At 45.2% G+C, this 26,095-nt stretch overlaps 1 protein-coding gene across 2 annotated transcripts in view; it reads right to left on the bottom strand.

Moving 5' to 3' along the window:
- The window catches only part of FLVCR2 (FLVCR choline and putative heme transporter 2), a 45,284-nt gene extending 19,966 nt beyond the window's left edge, over positions 1-25,318 (bottom strand). Inside the window, exons 1-8 of one of the 2 annotated variants that reach the window (XM_077463634.1) lie at positions 23,830-25,318; positions 23,151-23,756; positions 13,300-13,441; positions 11,620-11,760; positions 5,027-5,094; positions 4,356-4,459; positions 3,996-4,106; positions 3,602-3,707 (exon numbers count right to left, since the gene is read on the bottom strand). In XM_077463634.1, the coding sequence (XP_077319760.1) occupies positions 3,602-3,707; positions 3,996-4,106; positions 4,356-4,459; positions 5,027-5,094; positions 11,620-11,760; positions 13,300-13,441; positions 23,151-23,732 (1,254 nt within the window). In that variant the 5' untranslated portion in view covers positions 23,733-23,756; positions 23,830-25,318. The remainder of the gene's footprint in view (positions 1-3,601; positions 3,708-3,995; positions 4,107-4,355; positions 4,460-5,026; positions 5,095-11,619; positions 11,761-13,299; positions 13,442-23,150; positions 23,757-23,829) is intronic. The other variant, XM_077463635.1, reaches the window with a different exon arrangement.
- Between the last annotated feature and the right edge of the window lie 777 nt (positions 25,319-26,095).

The raw sequence follows: 26,095 nt of genomic DNA on the forward strand, positions 1-26,095 counted from the left end.
TGTAGATGAGGATAGATGATTGCTGGACCTTGTGGTTCACTGCTGCAGATGAGGGTACTAGTAGAATCAGGCAAAGCGTAGTCTAGGCAAGCTGGGTCATACACAGGTAGATCAGAATCCAAACGGTACAGAATCAGAAGCAAGTACGGAGGGTCAAACAAGCCGGGTCAAACACGAAAGTCACAGAGCAAATATCAGCTGGATCAAACACGAGTGAACTCTAACACGAGCGCTGACTGAATGCTGATACAGGTGATTTAAACGTGAGCAGGCCAATCACTGTTGTTTCCCAGACACAGGCTGTGTCAGGTGAGTTGTGCTGGGTCCTAAAGGGATTCTAGTACTGACACATGGACAGGTTAAATCACAACAAAAACATTGTGTTGACTTGGAAGTATGATCAATTTGGCATGGTATTTTTGGATGTAAAAATATCTATACAAGGGGGAGCAATATGCGCCAGAAATGTCTGCAAACCCACTGATAGAAATGGGTACATAGCTATTGACAGCTGTCATCACAGACCATGGTTACTCAATATACCAAGGGGTCAGTTTGTGTGATTAAGGGGAAACTGCACTAAAGAAGAGGAATTTATGCAGCAAGCAACTCAGTTTGCAGAAAAATTCCTACAGAAAGGGTATGAGAAGAAGTTCATAAAAAAAAAAAAATAATAATAATTAGAAGTAGTTAAGAATATAGACAGAAAAGATCTGCTAATAAGCAAAGAAAATACAGTAAGAGAAAACGAAAATAGGAGAGGAGTTCAGGATTTTATGAGGATATAATATTTAAAGACGTAAAATTTTAAGTATTTTTAAAAAGTATTGGGATATATTGCTGAGGGACAAAATATTGGAGATAACACTTATGTTTGGGCCAAAATTTGTTTATAAAAAAAGGCTCCAAATTTAAGAAAACTGTATCCACCCATTAAAGGGACAGGAACACTCACACCTTTTTGAATGTTTTTTATTCATGCGGCAGATGCTTGCCATATAGGACAACAAAAGGAAGTAATGTAAAAAAACGTAAAGAGTTTCTGGCCACAGCCACTGGTAGAACCCATAAGACAAAAAAATGTATTACATGTTTATCAGAAGGGGTTGTTTATGTGCTGGAGTGCCCATGTAAGCTCCAATATGTAGGTCGCACTTCTAGACCACTGATGGTAAGGGTACAAGGGCACATAACAATATAAAAAATGGTAAGGAGGACCATAGTGTTCCCAAACACTTTAGAGAAGTCCATGGCAGGAACCCTAAGTGTTTAAAATTCTGGGGGGTAGAAAAAGTGAAACCCCATTGGAGAGGGGGTCACTATATTAGAGCTCTTAGTCGACGTGAATCTTTCAGGGTGTATGAGACCAAGGTCTTGGCACCCAGGGGTCTCAACGTCGACTTTGACCTAAACTGCTTTATCAGAAATAATTGATGGTAGCAGTGGGGTCACCCCCAAGACAGGTCTGATGTAGAAAATGAGACGGCTTTTAAAAAAAATATATATGTTCCCTGGTAGAAAAGCAGTATAACAGTCATAATTAAAATTAATATTAAGGTCAAAGTGGTATATCTTTTTTATAGTATAAATCGAGAACAATTAATAAATGAACCAGAAATATATACTGTATTAAGGTTGGATTGTCTTAAATGGATATTAAACAGCAAGAATAATGCCCTGTACACACGGTCGGAAATTCTGACGGAAACCGTCTGATCGGAATATGTTGTCGGAAAATCTGATCGTGTGTGGGCTCTAGCGTACTTTTTCTGTCGGAAATTCAGATGGAAAAAGTTTGAGAGCTGGATCTAAAATTTTCCGACAACAAAATCCAATCAGACTTTTTCCGATAGTTTGTAGAGAATTCGGATGGACAAAGTGCCATGAATGCTCAGGATAAATTACGAAACGAAAGCTATTGGCTACTGGCCTCTACGTAGTCCCGTTGTACGCAACGAACGTCACCACGTTCAAAGCGATTGGATTTTCCGACAACTTTGTCCAACCATGTATATGCAACACAAGCTTCAGCCAAAATCCGTCGGAAAAAATCTGATGGATTTTGTGGTCGGAATGTCCAACCGTGTGTACAGGGTATAATTCTTCTAATTCTAATTTTGTTTATTAATATTTTTTAATAAATAAAATTAATTAGTGGTGTTTAATTGATGATAAAATGTATTGTATTTAGTCGTTTACTGAGTGATCTCCACAGCAGTGAGGGATTTTGTAACTATTTCGGCCGAATCGTATGCAGAGGCATCAAGAATGTGACATGATCTGCTCTCGGAGATTGTACTGCGGTGAAAAGGAGTTCCGGGGCCCGCAGGAAGTGGGAGCGTACCTCTAGCCATTCGGATCTGCCAGGGAGAAGCTTGTGATGTTACCATAGCAATGATAGAATATTTAAGGCTTGGGTGAGGTATCCCGCCCATCTGCTGAGGAAGACCAATCAGACGTCGATACACGTGCAGAGGGGAGGATCCGAGTCTGTGACGTCACGCAGCCACGGTGGTGAGCCGGCGGACGCTCTTTATACATGACAAAGAACGATTGTTTGTTTCTTATCTAGTAAGTGTCCTCTTTTAGCTGGGTTTTTAATAAATTTTATAAAGCAGAGAGCACTACATTGGCTGTGTTTTTGATTTCATGATAATGTGAGCCCTTTGAAGTGGAGGAATTTCTAAAGAGCGAGGCTGCGTAGTCCTGGAGATTAACTCCCTACGTATGAGACATACATTGGGCGGAGTGGAGATCGTGAAAAGGTGAAAGTGAACAGCTGTTTCCTGATAGAAGGGAAAGACACTCAGAAAGAAGCTCAGGGAGTGAGAGATAAAGAGTTTATTTGAGTCCACCTGACTCATCCTTGAGGTGAGCAGATAAAGTAGCTGGTAGTGGTGTGCACAAGCGATAAGAATTTTTGTAAGCACGGTGATAAGATATTAACACTGAACGATCAAGATTTATATTGATTCATTGGACTTTTTTCATTGATTTTTTACATATAATTTGCACTGAGTTACCATTGTAGTAGCGCTACACTGTATGTATGTTTGTGTGTTCCTGAGCATACACATACACACACACACACACACACACACACACACACACACACATATATGAAGTATGAAGTGTTCAATCAGACATCACCCACCAACTGAATAGACAGGCCGCAACTGTGCTCCATTGATACTTCCACCACCCCTGGGGGCCTTCTGACCGTTTTTGCCACTCCTGGAGACTCTTATGTCTTCCTGCTAGCCCCGAGGGCTCCTAACTGATTCTATCATCTCTGGAGTATCTTTTCCTTCCACCTTGGGGGTCTCATAACTCTCCCTGTCACCTCAAAGGGTGACTGCTAAATGGTCCACTGACTCTTCCTTTCACCACTAGGGGTCCCTGGCTCTTTCTGCCATCTCTGGGGGCCACTGACTATTTCTGCCACCTCTGCAAGCCCTCGATTCCTCCCTCGCACGGGTGGCCGCTAAGTCATCCAGCCACATCTAGGGGCTCCTGACTCTTCCCATCACACCTGGGAGCTCCAGGCAAGTGCACATCTATTCTATCACACACACATTATACACACATTATACACACTTACCTGTGCAGCCACATTGAGCAGACCCGACGATGTTCCTTCTGATTCCGGATGAGTTAATTCTGCTGCAAACTCGAAGCCCAGAGGGAGATAGCCCGTCATAAAAAACCTGGATGATCCAAACAGATGTTTCATGGTTATAGCACCCAAAAAGTGAACCCTTAACCATATGCTGATGCTGCCTGTATGTGAGAGATCACCAGGTACCCACACAGGGTTGAACCCTCTCATCTCACAATTTACTGGACAGTACCACCACCATTATCCTCCTGCAGACACCGCACATCACAGAACAAGGCACATACTGTATTGGGGGGATCAGCTGCCACAAAGATTGATCTACACTGGGGAGCCCACAGCCAACCAAATATTATATTAACACACCCTTCGTACTTACCCCAGACACCCAGCTGTGATAAAGACTGCCCAGAGGAATCCGAGATCCAATATAAATGTGAAGACCACCATTCCAACCAACGATAGGACATAGACAGCCAGCGTCGTCTGTCTGAGAGATACAGGAGTGAGACACTATAAGAGAGACCTAGGAGAGAATGACTCGAATGGGTGTTGAAGGGGGAACAGGGAGGAAAACCTAAGAGAGAACGTGAGACATGGGGGGGACTGAAGGAGAGTCTTAGCGGAAAGGGGGGGGGTTAATAGAAGAAGACAGGAGGGACAAAAAGACAGACAAAGGGGGTAAGAAGAATTGAGAAAAGGAGACACACAGGACACCATAGGCCACTATCTTGCTCACTTGTATGTCTTGGTTCTGTCCAGCCAGAGCCCAGTGATAAGAGCACCACACATCCCAGCTATGGTGATTGTCAGTCCGATCCGGCCGGCATTCACTTCCTCCCCCTGTTCAAGGAAGAAAGTAAAGATTGTGGGCACACGGGGGGGAACATGAGCTTGACACACACAGGGGGGCGGCGAGCCTGCTACACACAGGGGGGCGGCGAGCCTGCTACACACAGGGGGGCGGCGAGCCTGCTACACACAGGGGGGCAACAAGCCTGCTACACACAGGAGGTCTGTGAGTCTGGTACACACAGGAGGGCTGCGAGCCTGGTACACATAGGAGGACTTCGAGCCTGGTACACACAGGAGGGCGGCGAGCCTGGTACGCATTGGAAAGTGAGCCTGGTACACACCAGGAAGGCTGCGAGCTTGGTACACACAGGGGGCAGTGAGCCTGGTAAATATGGAGGCGTGAGCATGGTACACATTGGACAGTGAGCCTGGTACACAAGGGGTAGTGGGCCTGCCACAGATGGGACAGTAAGCCTGGAAAAAACACAGGGCAGTGAGCCTAGAACATATGAGGCTGTGAGCCTTCCACACACATAGCAGCAAGTCTACCACACACACACATGTTCCTAAACCTGGTACACATAAGGTCACACACATGGGGCAGGGGGCACTTACTGGGTAATGTTCTGTCACCATGCGGTTCAGTAAGGTAGATAGGGAGTAAAATGCACCTGTGTTCAGCCCTAAAAGAAAAAGAAATGATATCAGAATACGACAGCAGTGAGCAGAGGACCAGAGCTGCCATCCATCTACCCAACCACCAACTGACAAATCGATTAAGTAATTAATATCAGAAGCTACTCCTGGGATCAGGGTGGTTAAAGAGGACTTGTCTTCCACACTGCAGGTAACATCAGGACACTAAGGTGTTAATTTACTAAAGACAAATAGATGGTACACTTTAAAAAGTGGAGCTGTACTCTGCAAGTGCAATTGCTCAAGAGCTTAGTAAATGAGGTAAAGCTTCACTTTGCAAAGAGTACCCAAGGAAAATAAAAAAAAAAGCATTTTTGCTCGCACATGATTGGATGATGGAAGTCATCAGAGCTTCTGCTCATTAACTAAACCCTGGAACAACTGCTCTTGCAGAGTGCACAGTCTATTTTCCTTTAGTAAATCAATCCCACAGTGTTTAGCACAGTGTTAAGAAAACCGCAGCTACAAACATTTGAGCTCTCACAGCACTGCAACCATGCCAGGATTTATTACTGCATGCATATATCTCCCAACTGTCCCTGATTTCGAGGGACTGTCCCTGATTTGGAGCAATGTCCCTCTGTCCCTCATTCTTCCTCATATGTCCCTCATTTTGATCTGATCTATATAGATGTACATAAAATGCACTCCTTATCTATCAAAAAGTGTTTTCCAGTGCAAAACCTTTCATCTTATTTCTAAATTGCTGCATTTGTAAATTCCAAAAGCCAATATAAAGGAATAGTAGTGGTAAAAAAAAAGCACTTGTGGAAACCAATCTTGTTTTTTCATTAAGTTCTCCTTTAAGGGGGCGTGGCCAGGTGTGTGTCTTATGCCTGTATACTTTTGTTGATAGGTGACCCTCATTCCCATCTCAAAAAGTTGGGAGGTATGCTGCATGGTGGGCCAGTAGCTTTCCAGTAGCATCATGGTCATCCTCAGGCTTCCATTTGGCACCCTCACCATCATCCACAGGCACATCATCTGGCAGGGTCAGAGTTAACAGGTTCGGTTTAGATCATAATTTGGGCAGAGCAGCTGAACTGAACATTTTTGTTTCTATTCTTGTCTATTAAAGCTGAACTCCATACACATACCATATACACACATTCTAAATACAGCCCCACAGCCCCCTCCCCCTCTGGAAAGCATGGCCCAGCAGGAATCTGTACACGGAAAAGGTGTTGCGGAAGGATGTGTGAGTGACAACAGAGGAGCATAGAAATCTAATAATCACCAGCAGCATGCCTTATCCCTAAGCACACATAACAGAAAAGTAACCCAACAAATAAACACGGACAGCAGGTTGATCCTCCAGATGCATGGTAGTACACATTGCATAATGATTGTTAGGACTCTAAATCAAAAGACAGAAATTGTAACAAGCTCAGTGGGTCAGAGCAAGACTATGCAAGGTATTGGGCATGTTTGGAGCCTCTGCTCCAGTTGTTGAGCACAAAAAGCTAGGAAGTCCAGAGTGCACATTGAGGTCCCTGTGGAGGGAGGCATAGGCCACATCGAATGGAGCTGAGGAAGACGCTGATGAAGACTACCCTGAACAATAGAGGTTTCCAAAATCACTAGGGGAGCATGGGTCGAGGTCACCCATGGTAGTGGGACTGTCCCTGAATCTGTGTCTGTGGGAAGACATGCTTCACCATGTAGCAGTAATGCAACTATGCCGAATGCGAGGCAAGGCCTCAGGAACTTGCAAACCTAAGTAGATGGTGCTGATGAGGGTTCCAGGTGACCAATCACTGTAGGAGGGCAGTGGAATCAGATCAGAGATCAGATACAGGAGCAGAAGCAGCAGCAGGGTGGTGCTTCCTCTAAGCCACATTATGTCACATATGTAAAAAACCAGGCCTGCAGGCCAAATCCAACCCACCAGGCCTTGTCATGTGGCCCTCACATCCAATTTTGCATCCGGAATGTGGTAGACCTCCATTCTGTGACCTTTTTTCTCTTACTCTCCACTCCCGATCTTCACTGTCACTTGTAAACACTGGAGCCTTCTGTGTTTACAAGGGACAATTTTGCTCTCAGCAGCTCCCAGAACAAACAGATCTCTGTATGCACTTATGGCAGGGCACGGTGGGGATAGATCTCCAGAATCTGAGAGAGGGAGAGCAATCTCCCTGACAGGTGAAGCAGAGCCACCAACACAGGGAAGTACTAGAGTTAGGCCAGATAGGAGAGAGTTTATGAGCAAGCTTTGGGGGTTGGGGTTGCACACTGTGCATAGCGCACCCCTAAACCCTGCACTTTGTACACAGCACACCCCCTGAATACTGCACTCTGTATATAACACACTCCTGAACCCTACATTCTGTATATAGCTCACCCCTAAACCCTGTACTATATGCATAAGGCACCCCTGGAACTGCACTCTGTACATAGCACACCCCAGAACCCTTCACATAATGCACTCCTGAACTTTGCACTCTGTACGTAGTGCACTCCTAAACTTTGCACTCTACAAAACACATTCCTAAACCATGCATTTTGTGTGCAGTAGACATGTGCAATTTGTTTAGTTATGAATTTGTTCATTTGGAAATATCCGAATTAACGAAAACCCATTTACCAATTTTTCCTGAATATTCATAAATCTCGATTCCTCTTCTTCCCAACACAAGCTTCCCCCTCTCCTGCGCCCTCTGGAACGCTCGCTCTGTCTGCACCAAACTTACCGCTGTTCATGACCTCTTTGTCACTAATTCCTTTAATCTACTTGCTCTCACAGAAACCTGGCTCCACAAATCTGATACCCCTTCTCCTGCTTCCCTCTCCCAGGGTGGCCTTCACTGGACTCACTCCCCTAGGCCCAATGGACGCAAGGGAGGTGGAGTGGGACTCCTCCTATCCCCCCAATGCACCTTCCAGGTTATTCACTCCCCTACCTCTCTTTCCCTCTCATCATTTGAAGCTCACTGTATACGTCTATTCTCTCCTACTTCCCTAAGAATTGCAGTGATCTACCGGCCCCCTGGACCATTATCAACTTTCCTTGATGAGTTCTCTGCCTGGCTACCCCACTTTCTGTCTTCAGAAATTCCCACAATCCTTCTCGGTGATTTCAACATCCCTGCTAATAAAAACACTCCTGCTACTTCTAACTTTCTTAGTCTAACCTCTTCATTTGACCTGAAGCATTGGGTACAGGCTTCTACTCATCCTGATGGCAACACCCTTGACCTTGTATTCTCCTACCTTTGCACTCCATGCAACTTCTCAAATAATCCTTTTCCTCTTTCCGACCATCACCTTGTTCGTTTCTCTCTCCCCCTGTCATCCAACACCTTTCCCTCCAATCGTCTAACCATCACCCGTAGAACTTCCTGTCCTCCACCCTGGACAAGCTCGTTCCCCTCACTACACACAGAATAAGGCCTCGACCCCTACAACCCTGGCAAACAGAGGACACTAGAATTCTCAAAAAACGTAGTCGCGCTCTTGAGCGTCTGTGGCACAAGACCAAGTCTCTCAAAGACTTCAACCAATACAAATCTGCCCTCCAAAAGTACTACTCTTTCCTTCACACTGCCAAGCAGACCTATTTTACAACTCTTATTAGCACCTTCTTGTCCAGTCCCCGTAAACTTTTCTCTACCTTCAACTCTCTACTCCGTCCTCCACCGCCTCCACCCACTGACTCACTCACTGCCCAGGAGATTGCTAATCACTTCAAAAACAAGATTGATACAATCCGTGATGAAATCTCCACTCTACAGGTATCTCCCCCAGTTAAGACCCCACTACAACAGGTACTCTCAACGCTCCCCTTATTCAAAACTGCTACTACAGATGAAGCTGCTAAACTCCTTTCTAACGCCCACCTAACCACCTGCCTCCTGGATCCTATTCCCTCTCAAACACTACGGTCGCCATCTGACTCTATCCTACACTCTCTAACTCACATCTTCAATCTCTCCCTCACCTCTAGCATTTTCCCCAATGCTCTAAAACACGCACTGGTCACCCCCATACTTAAAAAGCCATCCTTGGACCCTACCAATCTTAACAACCTACACCCTATCTCCTTGCTTCCATTTTCCTCTAAACTCCTTGAATGCCTGGTTTACAACAAACTGAGTGACTACCTCATTAAAAACAACCTTCTTGATCCCCTTCAATCTGGATTTCGCCCTCAACACTCAACAGAAACTGCTTTTTTAAAACTCACAAATGACCTAGTAACTGCAAAAACCAATGGACACTATTCTGTACTCCTACTTCTGGACCTTTCAGCTGCCTTTGACACGGTCGACCACCCCTCCTCCTCAAAAAGCTTTACTCCCTTGGTCTCCGTGACTGTGCTCTTCAGTGGCTCTCGTCCTATCTATCCCACTGCACCTTCAGTGTCACTTACAATTCTACCTCCTTCACTCCTCTTCCCTTCTCTGTCGGAGTCCCCCAAGGTTCTGTTGTTGGACCTCTTTTATTTTCAATCTACACCTCTTCCCTGGGTCAGCTGATAGCCACTCACGGCTTTCAATATCATTTCTACGCTGACTACACACAAATCTATCTCTCCACCCCTCAACTCACTCGTTCAGTCTCCTCAAGCATCACTAACTTAGTAACAGACATATCTGTATGGATGTCACAACACTTCCTCAAACTCAACTTGTCCAAAACCGAACTTATAATATTTCCTCCCCCACGCGCCTCTTCCCCTGACTTCTCTGTCAAGAGTAATGGCACAACCATCCACCCATCCCCACATGTCAGGGTGCTAGGTACTATCCTGGACTCTCTTTTCAGCCCCACATCCAATCACTTTCCAAAGCTTGCCGCCTCAACCTCCGCAACATCTCTAAACTATGCCCCTTTCTAACCAATGAAAACACAAAGCTCCCGATTCACTCCCTGGTTATCTCTCGCCTTGACTACTGCAACTCCCTCCTCATTGGCTCACCTTTAAATAGACTATCCCCCCTTCAGTCCATCATGAATGCTGCTGCCAGACTCATACACCTTACAAACCGCACAATGTCTGCTACCCCTCTCTGCCAATCCCTCCATTGGCAGCCACTTGCCCAATGAATTAAATTCTAAATACTAACACTTACTTACAAAGCCATCCACAACTCTGCCCCCAGCTACATCACTAGCCTAGTCTCAAAATACCAACCTAATCGCCCACTTCGCTCCTCCCAAGACCTCCTGCTCTCTAGCTCCCTCATCACATCCCCCCACATCCGCCTCCAGGACTTCTCCCGAGCCTTGCCCATCCTCTGGAACTCACTACCCCAATCGGTCAGAATGTCTCCAAATTTATCCACTTTTAGGCGATCCCTGAAAACTTTCCTCTTCAGAGAAGCCTATCCTGCCTCCATCTAACAACTGCACTATTTTCCCCATTAGCTCATCTCCCACAGCTATTACCCTTTTGTATAACTTGACCCTCCCTCCTAGATTGTAAGCTCTAACGAGCAGGGCGCTCTGATTCCCCCTGTCTTGAATTGTATTGTATTGTAATGTCTACCCTAATGTTGTAAAGCGCTGCGTAAACTGTCGGCACTATAGGAATCCTGTATAATAATAATAATAATAAATCCGAAAATCTGAAATAATAACTAATAATAACTTAACAAACATCTACTAGGTGGTTGCTCCACTAGGTCACTCCGCACTCTTTCCTGCCATTCAGCCTAGAGCAGGTATGTAAAACTCAATATCATTGCGGGACGCATCAGCACTTAAAGGGCCAGTTGTATCTGGGGTGCGCTGTGCACTAGACATGTGCACTGCCGAAAAATCATTTTAGTTTTCGTTTCATTCATTTTTTTTTGTTTTTCGGGTCATTTGTTATGATCACAATTCGGGTCGTAACTTCGAAAATCCAAAATGAAGAAAGAAAAATCGGATGATCCCTCAGCGAAACCAGTGGTGCTGGGGAATTTGAAAATGTGTCTAGCTGTGCAAATGGTGAGGTAGCTCCCGGTGCTTCAGTCAAACCAGCCTTACTCACTAGGTGAGTCTTCAGAGACAGGGTCACACCTGGGGCTGTGCTATGGTTCTGGACCAAGAAAGAGCTCCACAGTGAACACAGTATACAAAGGTCGGGAAAGCACCATCATGCAATGCCAAAGGTCACATTCCTGGTTAGTCCCGTACATCCAGTTCATTGGCTTCCAAAGCTGGTGCTGAGGATACGCCAGATAGCTGCTATGCAGAGACCAGCTGAAGCAGTGGTATAGCAGGAAATGTTGATTGAAGACACAGAGGAAAAAATCCCATGAAGAAAGGAAAGCTAGCAAAAAACTGACTTTTTTCCCATACATTCTGCTTCGGTAGTTGGATTACCCCCCTCCATATATGTTGGCTCTATAGTTGGATCCCCCCTCCTTACATTCTGTTGACATAGTTGAGCATGTGACATTACAAATAAGAAAAATGATGACAGAACATTGACATTAGTACATACTGAGCTCCTCAGCCCAACCACATCACTCACTAATGACCCTTCCAGCTATCTTGTGACCCACAGCGTTCTCAGCACTCACCATATGAGACAACCAGCAGGATGAAGTTTCGGTTCCTCAGTAGCCGCAGTATGGACTGTTTATAGGAGTACTGACCCGCGGGAACAGAGAGCAGAGAAGCTTGGGCCAGGGTTGGTGGTTGGGGGGGAGCCTCCTGGAAGACTGAACACAACACACAGTTCATTACATTCCCAGCACTAAACATACATGACTGCTATTTCAGACACAGTTGTCTCTACATGTTTGCTATTTCAGACACACAGCTGTCACCGCATGTTTGCTATTCCAGACACACAGTTGTCTCCAAACATCTGCTTTTCCAGACACACAGCTGTCACCACACATCTGCTATTCCAGACACACAGCTGTCACCACACATCTGCTATTCCAGACACACAGCTGTCACCACACATCTGCTATTCCAGACACACAGCTGTCTCCACACGTCTGCTATTCCAGACACACAGCTGTCTCCACACGTCTGCTATTCCAGACACACAGCTGTCTCCACACGTCTGCTATTCCAGACACACAGCTGTCTCCACACGTCTGCTATTCCAGACACACAGCTGTCTCCACACGTCTGCTATTCCAGACACACAGCTGTCTCCACACGTCTGCTATTCCAGACACACAGCTGTCTCCACACGTCTGCTATTCCAGACACACAGCTGTCTCCACACGTCTGCTATTCCAGACACACAGCTGTCTCCACACGTCTGCTATTCCAGACACACAGCTGTCTCCACACGTCTGCTATTCCAGACACACAGCTGTCTCCACACGTCTGCTATTCCAGACACACAGCTGTCTCCACACGTCTGCTATTCCAGACACACAGCTGTCACCACATGTCTGCTATTCCAGACACACAGCTGTCTCCACATGTCTGCTATTCCAGACACACAGCTGTCACCACATGTCTGCTATTTCAGACACACAGCTGTCACCACACATCCGCTATTCCAGACACACAGCTGTCTACACATATCTGCTATTCCACTCACACAGCTGTCTCCAAACATCTGCTTTTCCAGACACACAGCTGTCACCTCATTACTGCTATTCCAGACAAACAGCTGTCTCCACATGTCTGCTATACCAGATACACCGCTATCCCCACATGTCTGCTATTCCAGACAAACAGCTGTCTCCATATGTCTGCTATACCAGATACACCGCTATCCCCACATGTCTGCTTTTCCAGACACACAGCTGTCACCACACATCTGCTTTTCCAGACACACAGCTGTCACCACACATCTGCTTTTCCAGACACACAGCTGTCACCACACATCTGCTTTTCCAGATACACAGCTGTCACCACATTACTGCTATTCCAGAGAGACAGCTGTCGCCACATGTCTGCTATTCCAGACACACAGCTGTCTCCACGTCTTCTATTCCAGACACACAGCTGTCTCCACGTCTTCTATTCCAGACACACAGCTGTCTCCATATGTCTGCTATTCCAGATATACAGCACTCATTACACATTCGTTATTCCAGACACACAGCTGTCTCTACAATTCAGCCACCTCAGACACAAAGCTGTCTGTACATCACCGCTATTCCAGATACACTGCTGTTACTACACCTCTTCTACTCCACACACACAGCTGTCACTAAACCTCTGCCATTCCACATACACAGCTTTTTACACCTCAGTTATGTGTGAGTAGTCCTCGGGTTGATGCGCACCGAATATTACCAGGATGAAGAGGAGGCTGGCGACAGCTGCAGTTCCATAAAACATGATGCTGATGTGATACGATAGCCGGTCTATATCATCAATTTTGGGGATCAGGACTGGCGGCAGGAGGAAGCCCACTGCGACACCTAACTGGAGCAAAGAGGAAGACATCACCACCATGAACTGCCACCATCATAACTATGCCACTGTAACACCCAACAGAAGTAATGGTGAGATGTCACTGGCACTAACTGCCACCATCATAACTGTCCCACTGTGGCACTGAATTAGAGCAAAGGTTGAGAGGTCACTGGTACGAACTACAAAGAGAAACATTTAGATGGGGTTGAGCAATAGGGCAGTGGGCCACATCCCAGATAATTGGAACAAGTGGGAAAAATTCCCACTTCACTGGACTTTAATGGCCTAACATGTTAATAGTGCAATAACAGTTTGGTAGAGCAAAGAAAAAAAATCAGAACGATATATATAAAAAGTATAACTTTTTTTTTAACACGTTTCAGAGTCCCTTCTTTCTTCAGGGGTGTGTACATTGATAGAGCATATTACTCCTATAATGGAATGAGAAAAATATACACCACAGCAACCACTAAAGTTGCTTCCATTAATTTCTCATAATTTGTACAGGATGTTGACATAAGTTTGTAGAGAACAAATGCAACAGCCACAGAATAGTTAAAAATAGTCAACAATGTCCATCAAAGGATCCAGGAAGGCCCAAATAGCTTACAAATCCGGCGGAGCCCAAGTGAAAATCAGCAAGACCAGGCAATGGAAAACCCCCCAAAGAGGTGGAGGCAGGCAGGAAAATATACATCATGCCACGTTCACAATCTATACAAGAAAAAAATTAAAAATAAAATAGAACAATAGTATATGAAAATATAATAATCTATAAAAGAATAAAAAGAGACCAAGATATATATGTGGCAACAATGAGTGCAGACATATATATCAATGTGGTTATTATCGCTTAATTCACATGGGGAATGATAGCTGTTCAGAGTAATTTGCAGCCAGAGCATAATATAATAATAAATAATGGCACAGAGGCAATCTGTTGTTATTCAGGGGAAAGACTCATATTAAAGAAAATCCTCAAACTGCAAACAAGCAAAAAAAAAAAAATGCATAATAACAATTAGTAGCAATTGCAGCCATTAATTGTTATTATGCACCCTTTTTTTTCCTTCTTGTGGTTTGTTGTTTGGGGATTTGCTTTAATATGAGTCTTTCCCCAGTATAACAACACATTGCCTCTTTGCCATTATTTATTTTTATATTATGCTCTGGCTGCAAATTACTCTGAACAGCTATCATTCCCAATGTGAATTAAATCAGAACTTCATCTTTCCATCTATTAAATCTCCTGTCCTTGTTGTTTTAACTTTGTATAGTAAAACATTGTTTTTTTTCTGCCAGTAAATCCCTTATACAGCCCACTTCCCGTTTCTTGTCTGGTCTTTAGCCTAGGCTTATGACATTATACACAGCTCTCTCACTCTCCTGAGAGTTTGCCAGGAAAGGGGGGGGGGGGGGGGTGGTGGTGAGTCATACGAGGGCCAATGAGAGCTGCAGAGCTGGAGGTGTGCTTCTGCGCGTCTGTGTAAATCCAGGAAGTGAACAGGCAGCAGCTTCAGCTGCCCACAGTTAAAATGGATGCAGCCAGACTTAGTGGAGGGAGATTTCTGCAGCATATTTGGCAAGTACAAAATCAGAGTATAGATAAAACACACCTCACAACTTTTCAGAGATGGGAACGAGGGACACCTAATAGCAAAAAAATGTAGTTGTAGGACACACCCCCTGCCACGTCCCCTTAGCCCTACACACGGTCGGAGATTCCGACAACCAAATCCGACGGATCTTGTCCGAAACTGTTGCATACACACGGTCGGACGAAGTTGTCGGAAAATCCGATCGTTCAGAACGTGATGATTTTATTTCGTTACGACGGGACTATGTTCAGGCTAGTAGCCAATAGCTTTGATGTAGGAATTTGATCTGAGCATGCGTGGCACTTTGTCCGATCGTAATTCTCTACACATGATCGGAGTATGTCCGATCAGAGCATTTTGTCTGAAAATATTTCCGGCAAATTGGAAAATTTGGTCCGACGGAAACAGTCCGATGGAGACCACACACAGTCGGAATATCCGACAAAACGCTCCGATCGGACACATTCCGTCGGAATCTCCGACCGCGTGTACAAGGGCTTAGAGGAGAATAGCACCAAAAAATGATTAGTTAAACCCACAAGTGATTTTTTTTTTACCACTACTATTCCTTTATATTGGCTTTTGAAATTTACAAATGCAGCAATTTAGAAACTGGATCAAAGGTTTAGGACTGGAAACACTTTCTGAAAGATAAAAAGTGCATTTTATATACAACTATATAGATCAGACCAAAATGAGGGACAAATGAGGAGGAATGAGGGACACATCAGGGTCAGTTGGTATGACATGTATAAAATAATATGCAAAGTGGTTGGTGGGAAGCTTCAGAATGGCAAAGATGTTTTTAATTACAAATTATGTGAGCAGACTGCAGTTCCTCTTTAAGCGATGATAACCAAATTGATATATATGTCTGCACTCATTGTTGCCACATATCTCACAAAAGTGAGTACACCCTTCACATTTTTGTACATATTTTATTCTATCTTTTCATGTGACAACACTGAAGAAATGACACTTTGCTACAATGTAAAGTAGTGAGTGTTCAGCTTGTATAACAGTGTAAATTTGCTGTCCCCTCAAAATAACTCAACACACAGCCATTAATGTCTAAACCGCTGGCAACAAAAGTGGGTACACCCCTAAGTGAAAAATGTCCAAATTGGACACAATTAGCCATTTTCCCTCCCTGGTGTCATGTGACTCGTTAGTGTTACAAGGTCTCAGGTATGTTAAATTTGGTGTTATCGCTCTCACTCTCTCATACTGGTCTCACTGGAAGTTCAACATTGCACCTCAGGGCAGAATTGTTGTTCTACATCAGGAGTAGGCAACCTGGGGCCCTCCAGCTGCTGCAGAACTACAAGTTCCATCATGCTACTGGGAGTAATTGTAACTGCCAGCCTTGCACTGCCTCATGTGAAATGTAATTCCACAACAGCTGGAGGGCCCTAGGTTGCCTACCCCTGCTATACATAAAGATGGCCTAGGCTATAAGAAAATTGCAAAGACCCTGAAACTGAGCTGCAGCATGGTGGCCAAGACCATACAGTGGTTTAACAGGACAGGTTCCACTCAGAACAGGCCTCGCCATGGTCAACGAAAGAAGTTGAGTGCACATGCTTAACGTCATATCCAGAGGTTGTCTTTGGGAAATAGATGTATTAGTGCTGCCAGCATTGCTGCAGAGGTTGAAGGGGTGGGAGGTCAGCCTGTCAGTTCTCAGAACATATGTCGCACACTGCATCAAATTGGTCTGCATGGCTGTCTTCCCAGAAGGAAGCTTCTTCTAAAGATGATGCACAAGAAAGCCAGCAAACCGTTTGCTGAAGACAAGCAGACTAAGGACATGGATTACTGGAACCATGTCCTGTGGTCTGATGAGACCAAGATAAACTTATTTGGTTCAGATGGTGTCAAGCGTGTGTGGCAGCAACCAGGTGAGGAGTACAAAGACAAGTGTGTCTTGCCTGCAGTCAAGCATGGTGGTGGGAGTGTCATGGTCTGGGGCTGCATGAGTGCTGCCGACACTGGGGAGCCACAGATCATTGAGGAAACCATGAATGTCAACATGTACTCTGAGCATGATCCTCTCCCTCTGGAGACTGGGACGCAGGGCAGTATTCGGACATGATAAAGACCCCAAACACACCTCCAAGACCAACACTCCCTTGCTAAAGAAGCTGAGGGTAAAGGTGATGGACTGGCCAAACATGTCTCCAGACCTAAACCCTATTGAGCATCTGTGAGGCATCCTCAAATGGAAGGTGGAGGAGCGCAAGATCTCTAACATCCACCAGCTCTGTGATGTCATCATGGAGGAGGGGAAGAGACTCCAGTGGCAATCTGTGAAGCTCTGGTGACCTCCATGCCCAAGAGGGTTAAGGCAGTGCTGGAAAATAATTGTTGCCACACAAAATATTGACACTTTGGGCCCAATTTCAACATTTTTGCACTTAGGGGTGTACTCACTTTTGTTGCCAGCGGTTTAGACATTAATGGCTGTGTGTTGAGTTATTTTGAGGGGACAGTAAATTTGCACTGTTACACAAGCTGTACACTCACTACTTTACATTGTAGCAAAGTGTAATTTCTTCAGTGTTGTCACATGAAATGATATAATAAAATATTTACAAAAATGTGAGGGGTGTACTCACTTTTGTGAGATACTGTATATCTTAGTTTGTTTTATTATTTTGTAGATTATTGTATTTCCATATACTACTTTTCTATTTTATTTACATTTTTTTCTTGTATAGATCGTGAATCTGGGGCGGCACAGTGGTGTAGTGGGTAGCGCTCTTTCCTTCAAATCCCATCCACGCTACCTGCCTGGAGTTTGCATGTTCTCCCTGTGCCTGCGTGGGTTTCCTCTGGACACTCCGGTCTCCTCCCACACTCTAAAGACATTCTGGTAGGTTCATTGGCTTCTGTCAAAAACTGGCCCTAGTATATGAATGTGAGTTGGGGACCTTGGATTGGGAGCGCCTTGAGGGTAGGGACCGATGTGACTGTGCAATGTATGTGTGGAGCGCTGTGTAGACTGTCGACACTATATGGGTACCTTAAATAAATAATAATATATAATAGATGAGCATCTTAATGAGGCTCAATGTACAAGGATAGGGACAATTGTAGACACACACTCACTCTGGATGCACTGGTGTCTTTATTCAACCTTACTAACTATGTAACTTGGCATGGCTTATATTTTCCTGCCTGCCTCCACCTCTTTGGGGGTGTTCCATTGCCCGGTCTCGCTGGTTTTTACTTGGACTTTGTAAGCTATTTTGGTCTTCCTGGATCCTTGGATGAACATTGCTGACTATTTTTAACTATTCTGTGGCTGTTGCATTTGTTCTCTACAAATTTCTGTCAACATGTAAGTCCAATCCCGTACAAATTGTAAGAGAAATGAATGGACGCATCTTTAGTACTTGCTGTGATGTATAATTTTTTATTACTATTATTTTTTCAGTTCATTATAGGAGTAATATGCTCTATCAATGTACACACCCCTGAAAAAAGAAGGGACTCTGAAACGAGTCGGATGTTGTCCATGAACATTCGGCCATGGTGGTTACATCATGGTAGTCCTGGACCCATGAGTATTATACTTTTATGGTTTTGCTATGTTATGTTGACCTACATGTTCACCAGCCACCATTGTTGTGAATACATCTATCATTTTATCCGTTGTTAAATAAAATGTATATAGTACTTTTTATATATCATGCTGATCTTTTTCTTTGCTCTTCTATGCTGTTATTGCACTATTAACAAACTGGGCCATTGAAGTCCCATGAAGGGGGATTTTTTGCCACTGGTCCAAACTACCACCCTTGAAAGGATCTGTTTTTGGAAGTAGATAGGGAGGGAGTCTTTACTGTAAATGGCCATTCACGTTTATGTCTTACAGTATTGCATTGTAATGGGAGTTACCATTACGAATAACACCTGGAGACACTGGTAAAGTATTGGGCAAAACACACATGCCATGTACTGCCATATGCTGTGTTAAAAAAGGGTCTTGAATAATTTTCTGGCAGTTGTCGAGTGTTGGCAATCCTTCTACAGCAGGCACGTCCAAAGTTCGGCCCGCGGGTCAATTGCCGCCCGCGTTCTGGTTTAATCCAGCCCACCTGGTAATTATACACACATATAAAATCTTTTGTGGCCCCCAGGGAGGGGGTGGGACAAGTGCCGTGAGATTACATACAGGAGAATCTTCTGTTTACTCAACGGCCTCTGTAATTGGAAATCCCATCTCCTGGGTGGCATTGGACGACTGTTCTGTCTATCATAGGATGCAGGACTTTGCATTAAAGAGGCTGCTGAGTAAACAGGAGATTCTTCTGTATGTAATCTATTGGCACTCACCCCCAACTCCCTTTCTGTCCCCTCCAATGCTTCAGATGGGCATCGATCAGGCTGCACTGATGGTAATGGTGAGGCTGCATTCAAGGCAATGGTGGGGCTGCATTTATGGCAATGTATATATATATATTATATATACACACACACACACACACACAAATAACATGCCCGAGCTCATCTCTTCACCACACACAGCCACAAAGGCAGGAGATGTCTTGTTGGGGGGAACAGACTAGGGCCAGTGGGAGTAGAAAATGCACTGGCATAGGCATTGTGGTCAGTGAGAGTAAAAACTTTCTTACATACCGTATACAGTCGAGTATAAGCCAACCCGAATATAAGCCGAGGCACCTAATTTTACCACACAAAAAACTGGGAAAACTTAAGCTTGGAAGAAACCTAGGCCCTTCTTGTCGGAGGTCAGAAGAAAGGTTTCCTGGATAATGACCCAAGAAAAATTGACCTGCATTTTAGCCGACAAGACTCTACAGTTTGAGAAAATATGGGATCCTTGGGCTAAATATATAAGGATTTCTATTTCGCATGGTGCCACACTGGCTCTCTCTCCTTCTCCTAGGATAGACCCGTATCCCCTATCTTCCTCTTCTTTTCCCCTGCTTCTCTTTTTCTGTCCTTTTATTTATCAGTTTTTGAGGACTCCTGGGAATGACACTGGAGGATATTTATCTTCTACTTTATTTTATTTTATTAAAAGTTATACATAAGTTTATCTTTTGTTCCTTCCTGTTGGACTGAACATTCAAGTCAAAACATTTTTTTACCCGAGGGTGGGGTCATGAGGGGGGTGGGGGGGTTCGCCCTCTCGGCACAGTATGATCCCGCTAGGGGTGCCGGAGGGATGGGAATGCCTCTTTCCCCTTGGTGCTCTCCACCAAACCGGTTGGCTTAGTAAGCTTGTCCAACGGGAATGGAATATTCCTTTTCATATTGTCCCCAACTGTTATTAGCTTATTGTCATGAACTCGTCTTTTCCCAGGATTAGTTGTTAATGTTAATGAACTCTGAAACAATTATTAAATGTATTGAATTGTATTCTATATATCTTGAAAATAAAATATTTTGAGAGAAAAACTGGCAAAACGTATTGACTCAAGTATAAGCCTAGGGTGGGAAATGCAGCTGCTACTGAGTAAACAATGCCCATCTGCAGCCTCACTGTGCCCATCTGCAGCCTCACTATGCCCATCTGCAGCCGTACCTTTGATATCCAAAACAGCGGGTGTCTCTCGCTGTGTGATGCAGTCCACTGTAACAAAGCCCCGCCTCCTCCTCGTCCGTGATAGACAGAACACTGATTCAGTATCCCAGCATTGTATTAGTGTTCCTTCTATCACGGATGAGGAGGAGGCGGGGCTTTGTTACAGTGGACGACCACCGAACAGATTGCATGACACAGCAGGAGACCCACACTGTTTTGGTTATCAAAGGTACAGCTACAGATGGGCACAGTGAGGCTGTACCCTCACTCGAGTATAAGCCGAGGGGGGCTTTTCTGCATAAAAAATGTGCTGAAAAACTTATACTCGTGTATATATGGTAATTGGTGTTAGTGGGAGAATTACTTCCCCATGTCTGATATCAGTGGGAGAAATTATACCCCATTGCTGGAGTCAGTGGAAGGAATAGTGCCCCAAGGGGCAGATAAAAGCAAGCAAGGGGCCACATCTGGCCCACGGGTCGCAGTTTGGAGACCCCTGCTCTATAGTGTGTACCTTTAATTAAAAGCACCAGTGTCATTTCTGTCTGCTGCCTCGTTCCTCTGGTATCAGCAGTTTTCCTGAAAGCAAGAGATAAAAGGTGACAGGGTGGGGAGCTCCAGCACACAGCTTGTGATTCGCAGCCTCAACTCTGTTCCAGTGTGCTGTGTGAAGGGGGGGGGGTCCCTTTGCTCCAATCAGCTCTCAGAGCTCTCCTGACTGAACTCTGCAGTGTGTAAATTCAGCTCTCCGCCCCCTGCTTTCGGAGAGTTCGGACAAGCTTTAAAAATTCCAGACTTTGAATGGATGAAGAGAAGAGACAGCTGCAGATAAATAGGTGCAAATTATGAAAGACGATTTGCTTAATCTCTGTGTATCATCTGAAGCCAGTAAGGGTTTACAACCATTTCAATGCACCCATAGGTGTGTGCAGCTTATTGCATTAGGGTGTGCACCCCAAAGCTCAAACACACTGTGACTTTCTCTTCATCCCCAGCTGCACTGGACAGTGAATGAATGGAGAGTGCTCTATGCTGGGATGCTTCCTGTTCATTCACAAACTGAAGCATACTAAACAGTTTAGTATGCTTCAGTTATGAATGAACACAGTGAGTGATAGGTACCGATCGGCCAGACAGCAGAATCTGCACTGCATGGGGTGATTAGGGCGTGTTCAGGCACATCTGGCACACCCTGTGCGCATGCCTATGAGTGCCACCTCTCTAAAAATCAATGCAGAATCCTCTGCAAGTGTATTCACTGTGTTCATTTAGAAAAGTAAGGAGCAGGTAAACGACATATTTACTAGCCTCTTCCCCCGAATCCCCATTCTGAAACATCCCCCCACAGCAGCAGGGGAGTGGAGAGGTGGAAAGCCGGCAGAACTGCTATAGGGAAAAGGTGCAACACAGGGCGAATCCACAGGTAGTGATTAGGGTGTGCCCAGGCACATCTGGCACACCCCCTGCCCATGCCTATGAATGCACCAAAAGAGGTCTTAGAGTGAATATGAATGTGTCCTTACAGTTGTTGTGGGGTGTCACACAGGATGATGAGGTCTCCTTGCATTAGGTGGCATCTGTAACTGCAATTACCGTTGAACAATGTCAATCTAGAGAAGCCCCCACTCCCTAATATGCAGGGCATGATTTGCTTTCCCTGATGGATTTTCAACCTCGATAAAGTATCTCCAGCCAGACTTTTTGTTTAGTTTTGGATGACGTGCTGAGAGATTGGACCCCCTGTCAGTTTTTATTGATGGTTGTGTCCCCCCTGGGGAGATTCACCTTCTCTATATGTTCTGGTGTGACTGAGACAAAAATTGATGCCAAAGTCAACATTTTATGCAGCGTACACACGACTGGACTTTCTGGCAGACTAGGTCAGAAGGGACTAGTCCTAGAAATAGAACATGTTTCAAATCTATCCGACGGACTAAAATCGGGAAAACCGTTTGTCTGTGTGCTGGTCCGACGGAACAAATACGACGCAAGGAAAGCTATTGGCTACTGGCCATTGAACTTCCTTGTTTAGTCCCGTCTTACGTCATGTTCCAAACGAACGGACTTTTGAGTGGACTTAGTCCATTCGTTCGGAAAGTCCGTCTGAACTCCGCCGAAAGTCCATTGGGAAGACCGTCGGACCTAGTCTGCCGGAAAGTCCGGTCGTGTGTACACAGCATTACAGTTTGTGCCAGAACAGGAAATGAGAGAAGATCCTCCTATGGGGACATCTGTTCTGGTGACAACTGGTAGGGATTTCTTTTGCATCCTGTTCACTGTCCAGTACATGAAATTAATGGAAATCTCTGTAAAGGGAAACGGACAAGAAAAGAAAAACAAAAAGGGGTCTAACCCTTCTCTGCTCCATCCAAAAGTAAAAAAAAAAAGTTTTGGCTAGAGATCTACTTTTCGCATTTGATTTCCCATTCGCATTCTGGAGAAGCCAAAGATCTGTGTCCTGTGACCGGGATTACCATGCACGTCTAATCCTGAACTCTGGTTAACGCTGTGAGTGCCAGGTCTCCCAGCACTCCACGGACCCCCATCACACCCCAAGTCATACCTGGTTCCCGAACACCCCAACAGAGCAGGCGGTGGAGACTTCCGATGAGCTGAACCACACGGAGGCAATGTGTGATGGCATTCCCAGGATAAAGACCTGCGCTGTCGCGCACACCAGCTGTCCAAAAAGCGTCACGCCATACAAGTTCGGTCGGGCACTGGCCGTCTTAATCCAAGCCCCCACACAGTTCAGGCCAGAGCCGATGAGGGCAATGATGCGCAGACCGCGTGTCTCCAGCAGCCAGGTGACTGGGAAGATGAGCGGGATGTACGCCAACATGTAGGACATGGACAGCCAATCGATGGTCAGGCTGCTGACCCCATAGTACTCCATGAAGATATTACTAATAATGCCATACTGGAGCCACTGGAAGGCATTACACAGGGAATATGAACTGAACAGGAGGACCATGAACCAGCGGCGGGTGTACAGCTTGGTCCCCTGACCTCCTGCCGCCATAGGAGACGTCTCGCCATTTCTTAGCCTTTCCTGTGAACAAAGATGCTTTCCTGGGATATCCGGGGAATCCGGGAAATTATTGGGGTGCAGCAGCTCACCCCCCGATGACTCCTCCTTCGCCATGGTGACACCAGAATCTCACACCGCCTGTATGAATAAAGAAGAGTCAGCTCTTCTGGCCAGACAACAGGAAAGAATCACACCAATCACAGCCACTCACCTGGTCTGTCGTCTCATCGGCTGCCGCAGACGATACAAGAGATGACCGTCCAATCCTGAGACATGTCAACCGCGTTCCATGCTGACCGCTTACAGCAAATCAAACTGACTTTCACCCCCGAAACTGACTACCCCCCTTCCTCCCCCAACTGACTCTCTTCCCCCACTGACTGTTTTCCCCCTAAACTGACTTCCTCTCCTCCGCACTGTCCCCTCCTCCACTCCTCAACTGACTGTCTCTTCCTATGCTGTCCCCCCAATCCCACTCACTGTCCACCTCCCCAAACTGACTGTCCTGTACTCCCGCACACCAGCTGTCTCTTCTGATCACTCACTGTCCCTCCTCCACACTGTCTCTCTCCTTTCACTGACACTCTCTATCCCCCCCACTGACGTCCTCTCTCATACCTCCCCCAGCCTCAGGTTTGCAGGGTCATGTGTCTCTGTCGCTTTCAGTTCCTCTGTCTCAGAAATTCCACTGTGTGCCACATGTTGCACTTTTCCCTCTTCTTGTGTCTCCACCCCAAACCGGCGTCTGTCCCTCTCTATGCAAATCTGTCACCCCCTCCCTCCCTGTGTCCTCACCCGCTCTATGGATGTCTCTCTCTGTGAATATCTCTCTCTCTGGATGTCTCTCTCTCTCTTCCTCTGGATGTCTCTACCCTGGATGTCTCTTTCTCTCCCTCTGGATGTCTCTCTCCCTCTGGATGTCTATCACTCCCTCTGGATGTCTCTCCCTCTCTGGATGTCTCTCTCCCTCTGGATTTCTCTTTTGCTGGATGTCTCTCACTCTCTGGATGTCTCTTTCTCTGGATGTCTCTTTCTCTGGATGTCTCTCTCTCCCTCTGGATGTCTCTCTCTCCCTCTGGATGCCTCTCTCTCTCTCTCACTTTGGATGTCTCTTTCTCTTGATGTCTCTCTCCGTTACTCTCTCGGGATGTCTCTCACTGGATCTCTCTCTCTGGGTGTCTCTCTCTCACTCTCTCGGGATGTCTCTCTCACCTTGTCTGGATGTCTCTCTCTCTCTCTGGGTGTCTCTTTCTCTCTCTCAATGTCTCTTTCTCTCACTTTGTCTGGATTTCTCTCTCTCTGGGTCTCTCTCTCTCTGGGTCTCTCTCTCTCTGGGTGTCTCTTTCTCTCTCTGGATGTCTTTCTCTCACTTTCTGGGTGTCTCTCTCCCTCTGGATGTCTCTCTCCCACTGGATGTCTCTCTCCCCCTGGATGTCTCTCTCTCTTTTGCTGGATGTCTCTCCCTCTCTCCCTCTGGATGTCTCTTTCTCTCTTTTGCTGGATGTCTCTCTCCCCCTCTAGATGTCTCTCTCTCTCTGGGTGTCTCTTTCTCTGTCTGGCTGTCTCTCTCACTTTCTGGGTGTCTCTCCCTCTCTCTCTGGATGTCTCTTTCTCTCTCTCTCAATGTCACTGTCTCTGGGTGGCTCTCTCCCTGGATGTTGATCTCTCCCTGGATGTTGATCTCTCCCTGGATGTTGCTCTCTCTTTGTTTGTCCACACTGTGTTTCTTAGAAAGTTTTAAAAACTTGGCAACTACTCAGCCCCACCCACCCAAAGGAACCCCCAGGTGGTGTCTTTCACCACAACACCCCTTCCATATCAGCCAATTACATTAGAGGAGACAAACAACCATCCAGATTATGTTTGAATGTTGTTGCTACATAAAGAGAGGTGGTTCTGTTGTTGTTTATTATGATTATTATTATCATTATTGTGTATTTGTTGTTACTGTTATTACATATTTATTTTTTATTTATTTGTTTTTAAGGTTGAACTGGATGGACTTGTGTCTTTTTTCAACCTGACTAACTATGTAACTATAAAGGGAGGTGATGTTGTTGTATTTTTTTTAATGAATATTGTTACTATTATTATTGTTGTTGCTGTTATTAAAAAAAGGGGTGGTATATTATAATTGCTACAATATTATTATATAAAAGGAGGAGATTTTGTGGTTATTCTTCTTATTATTATTAGTGTTGTTTTCTGTGATCCTTGTCTGCCCACCACACTGACCTTTCAGCAATGGCATCTCAGAGGGGCCAATTTAATTTTTACTAGACTATGCACTCTGCAGTTGCTCCAGAGCTTAGTAAATAAGGGGAAGTTCTTCTGACTTTTACTATCCAATCATATTCAAGAAAAACGTTTTTGTTTTTTTGCATGTGATTGGGTATCTTTGTACCATATTTACTAAGCTCTGGCGCAACTGCACTTGCAGAGTGAATATTTTATTTGCCTTTAGTAAATTCACCCCA

The sequence above is a fragment of the Lithobates pipiens genome, unplaced genomic scaffold (genome assembly GCF_037356315.1).
Source record: "Lithobates pipiens isolate NorthernLeopardFrog02 unplaced genomic scaffold, aLitPip1_a1.2 Scaffold_30, whole genome shotgun sequence".
NCBI classification, from domain to species: Eukaryota; Metazoa; Chordata; class Amphibia; order Anura; family Ranidae; genus Lithobates; species Lithobates pipiens.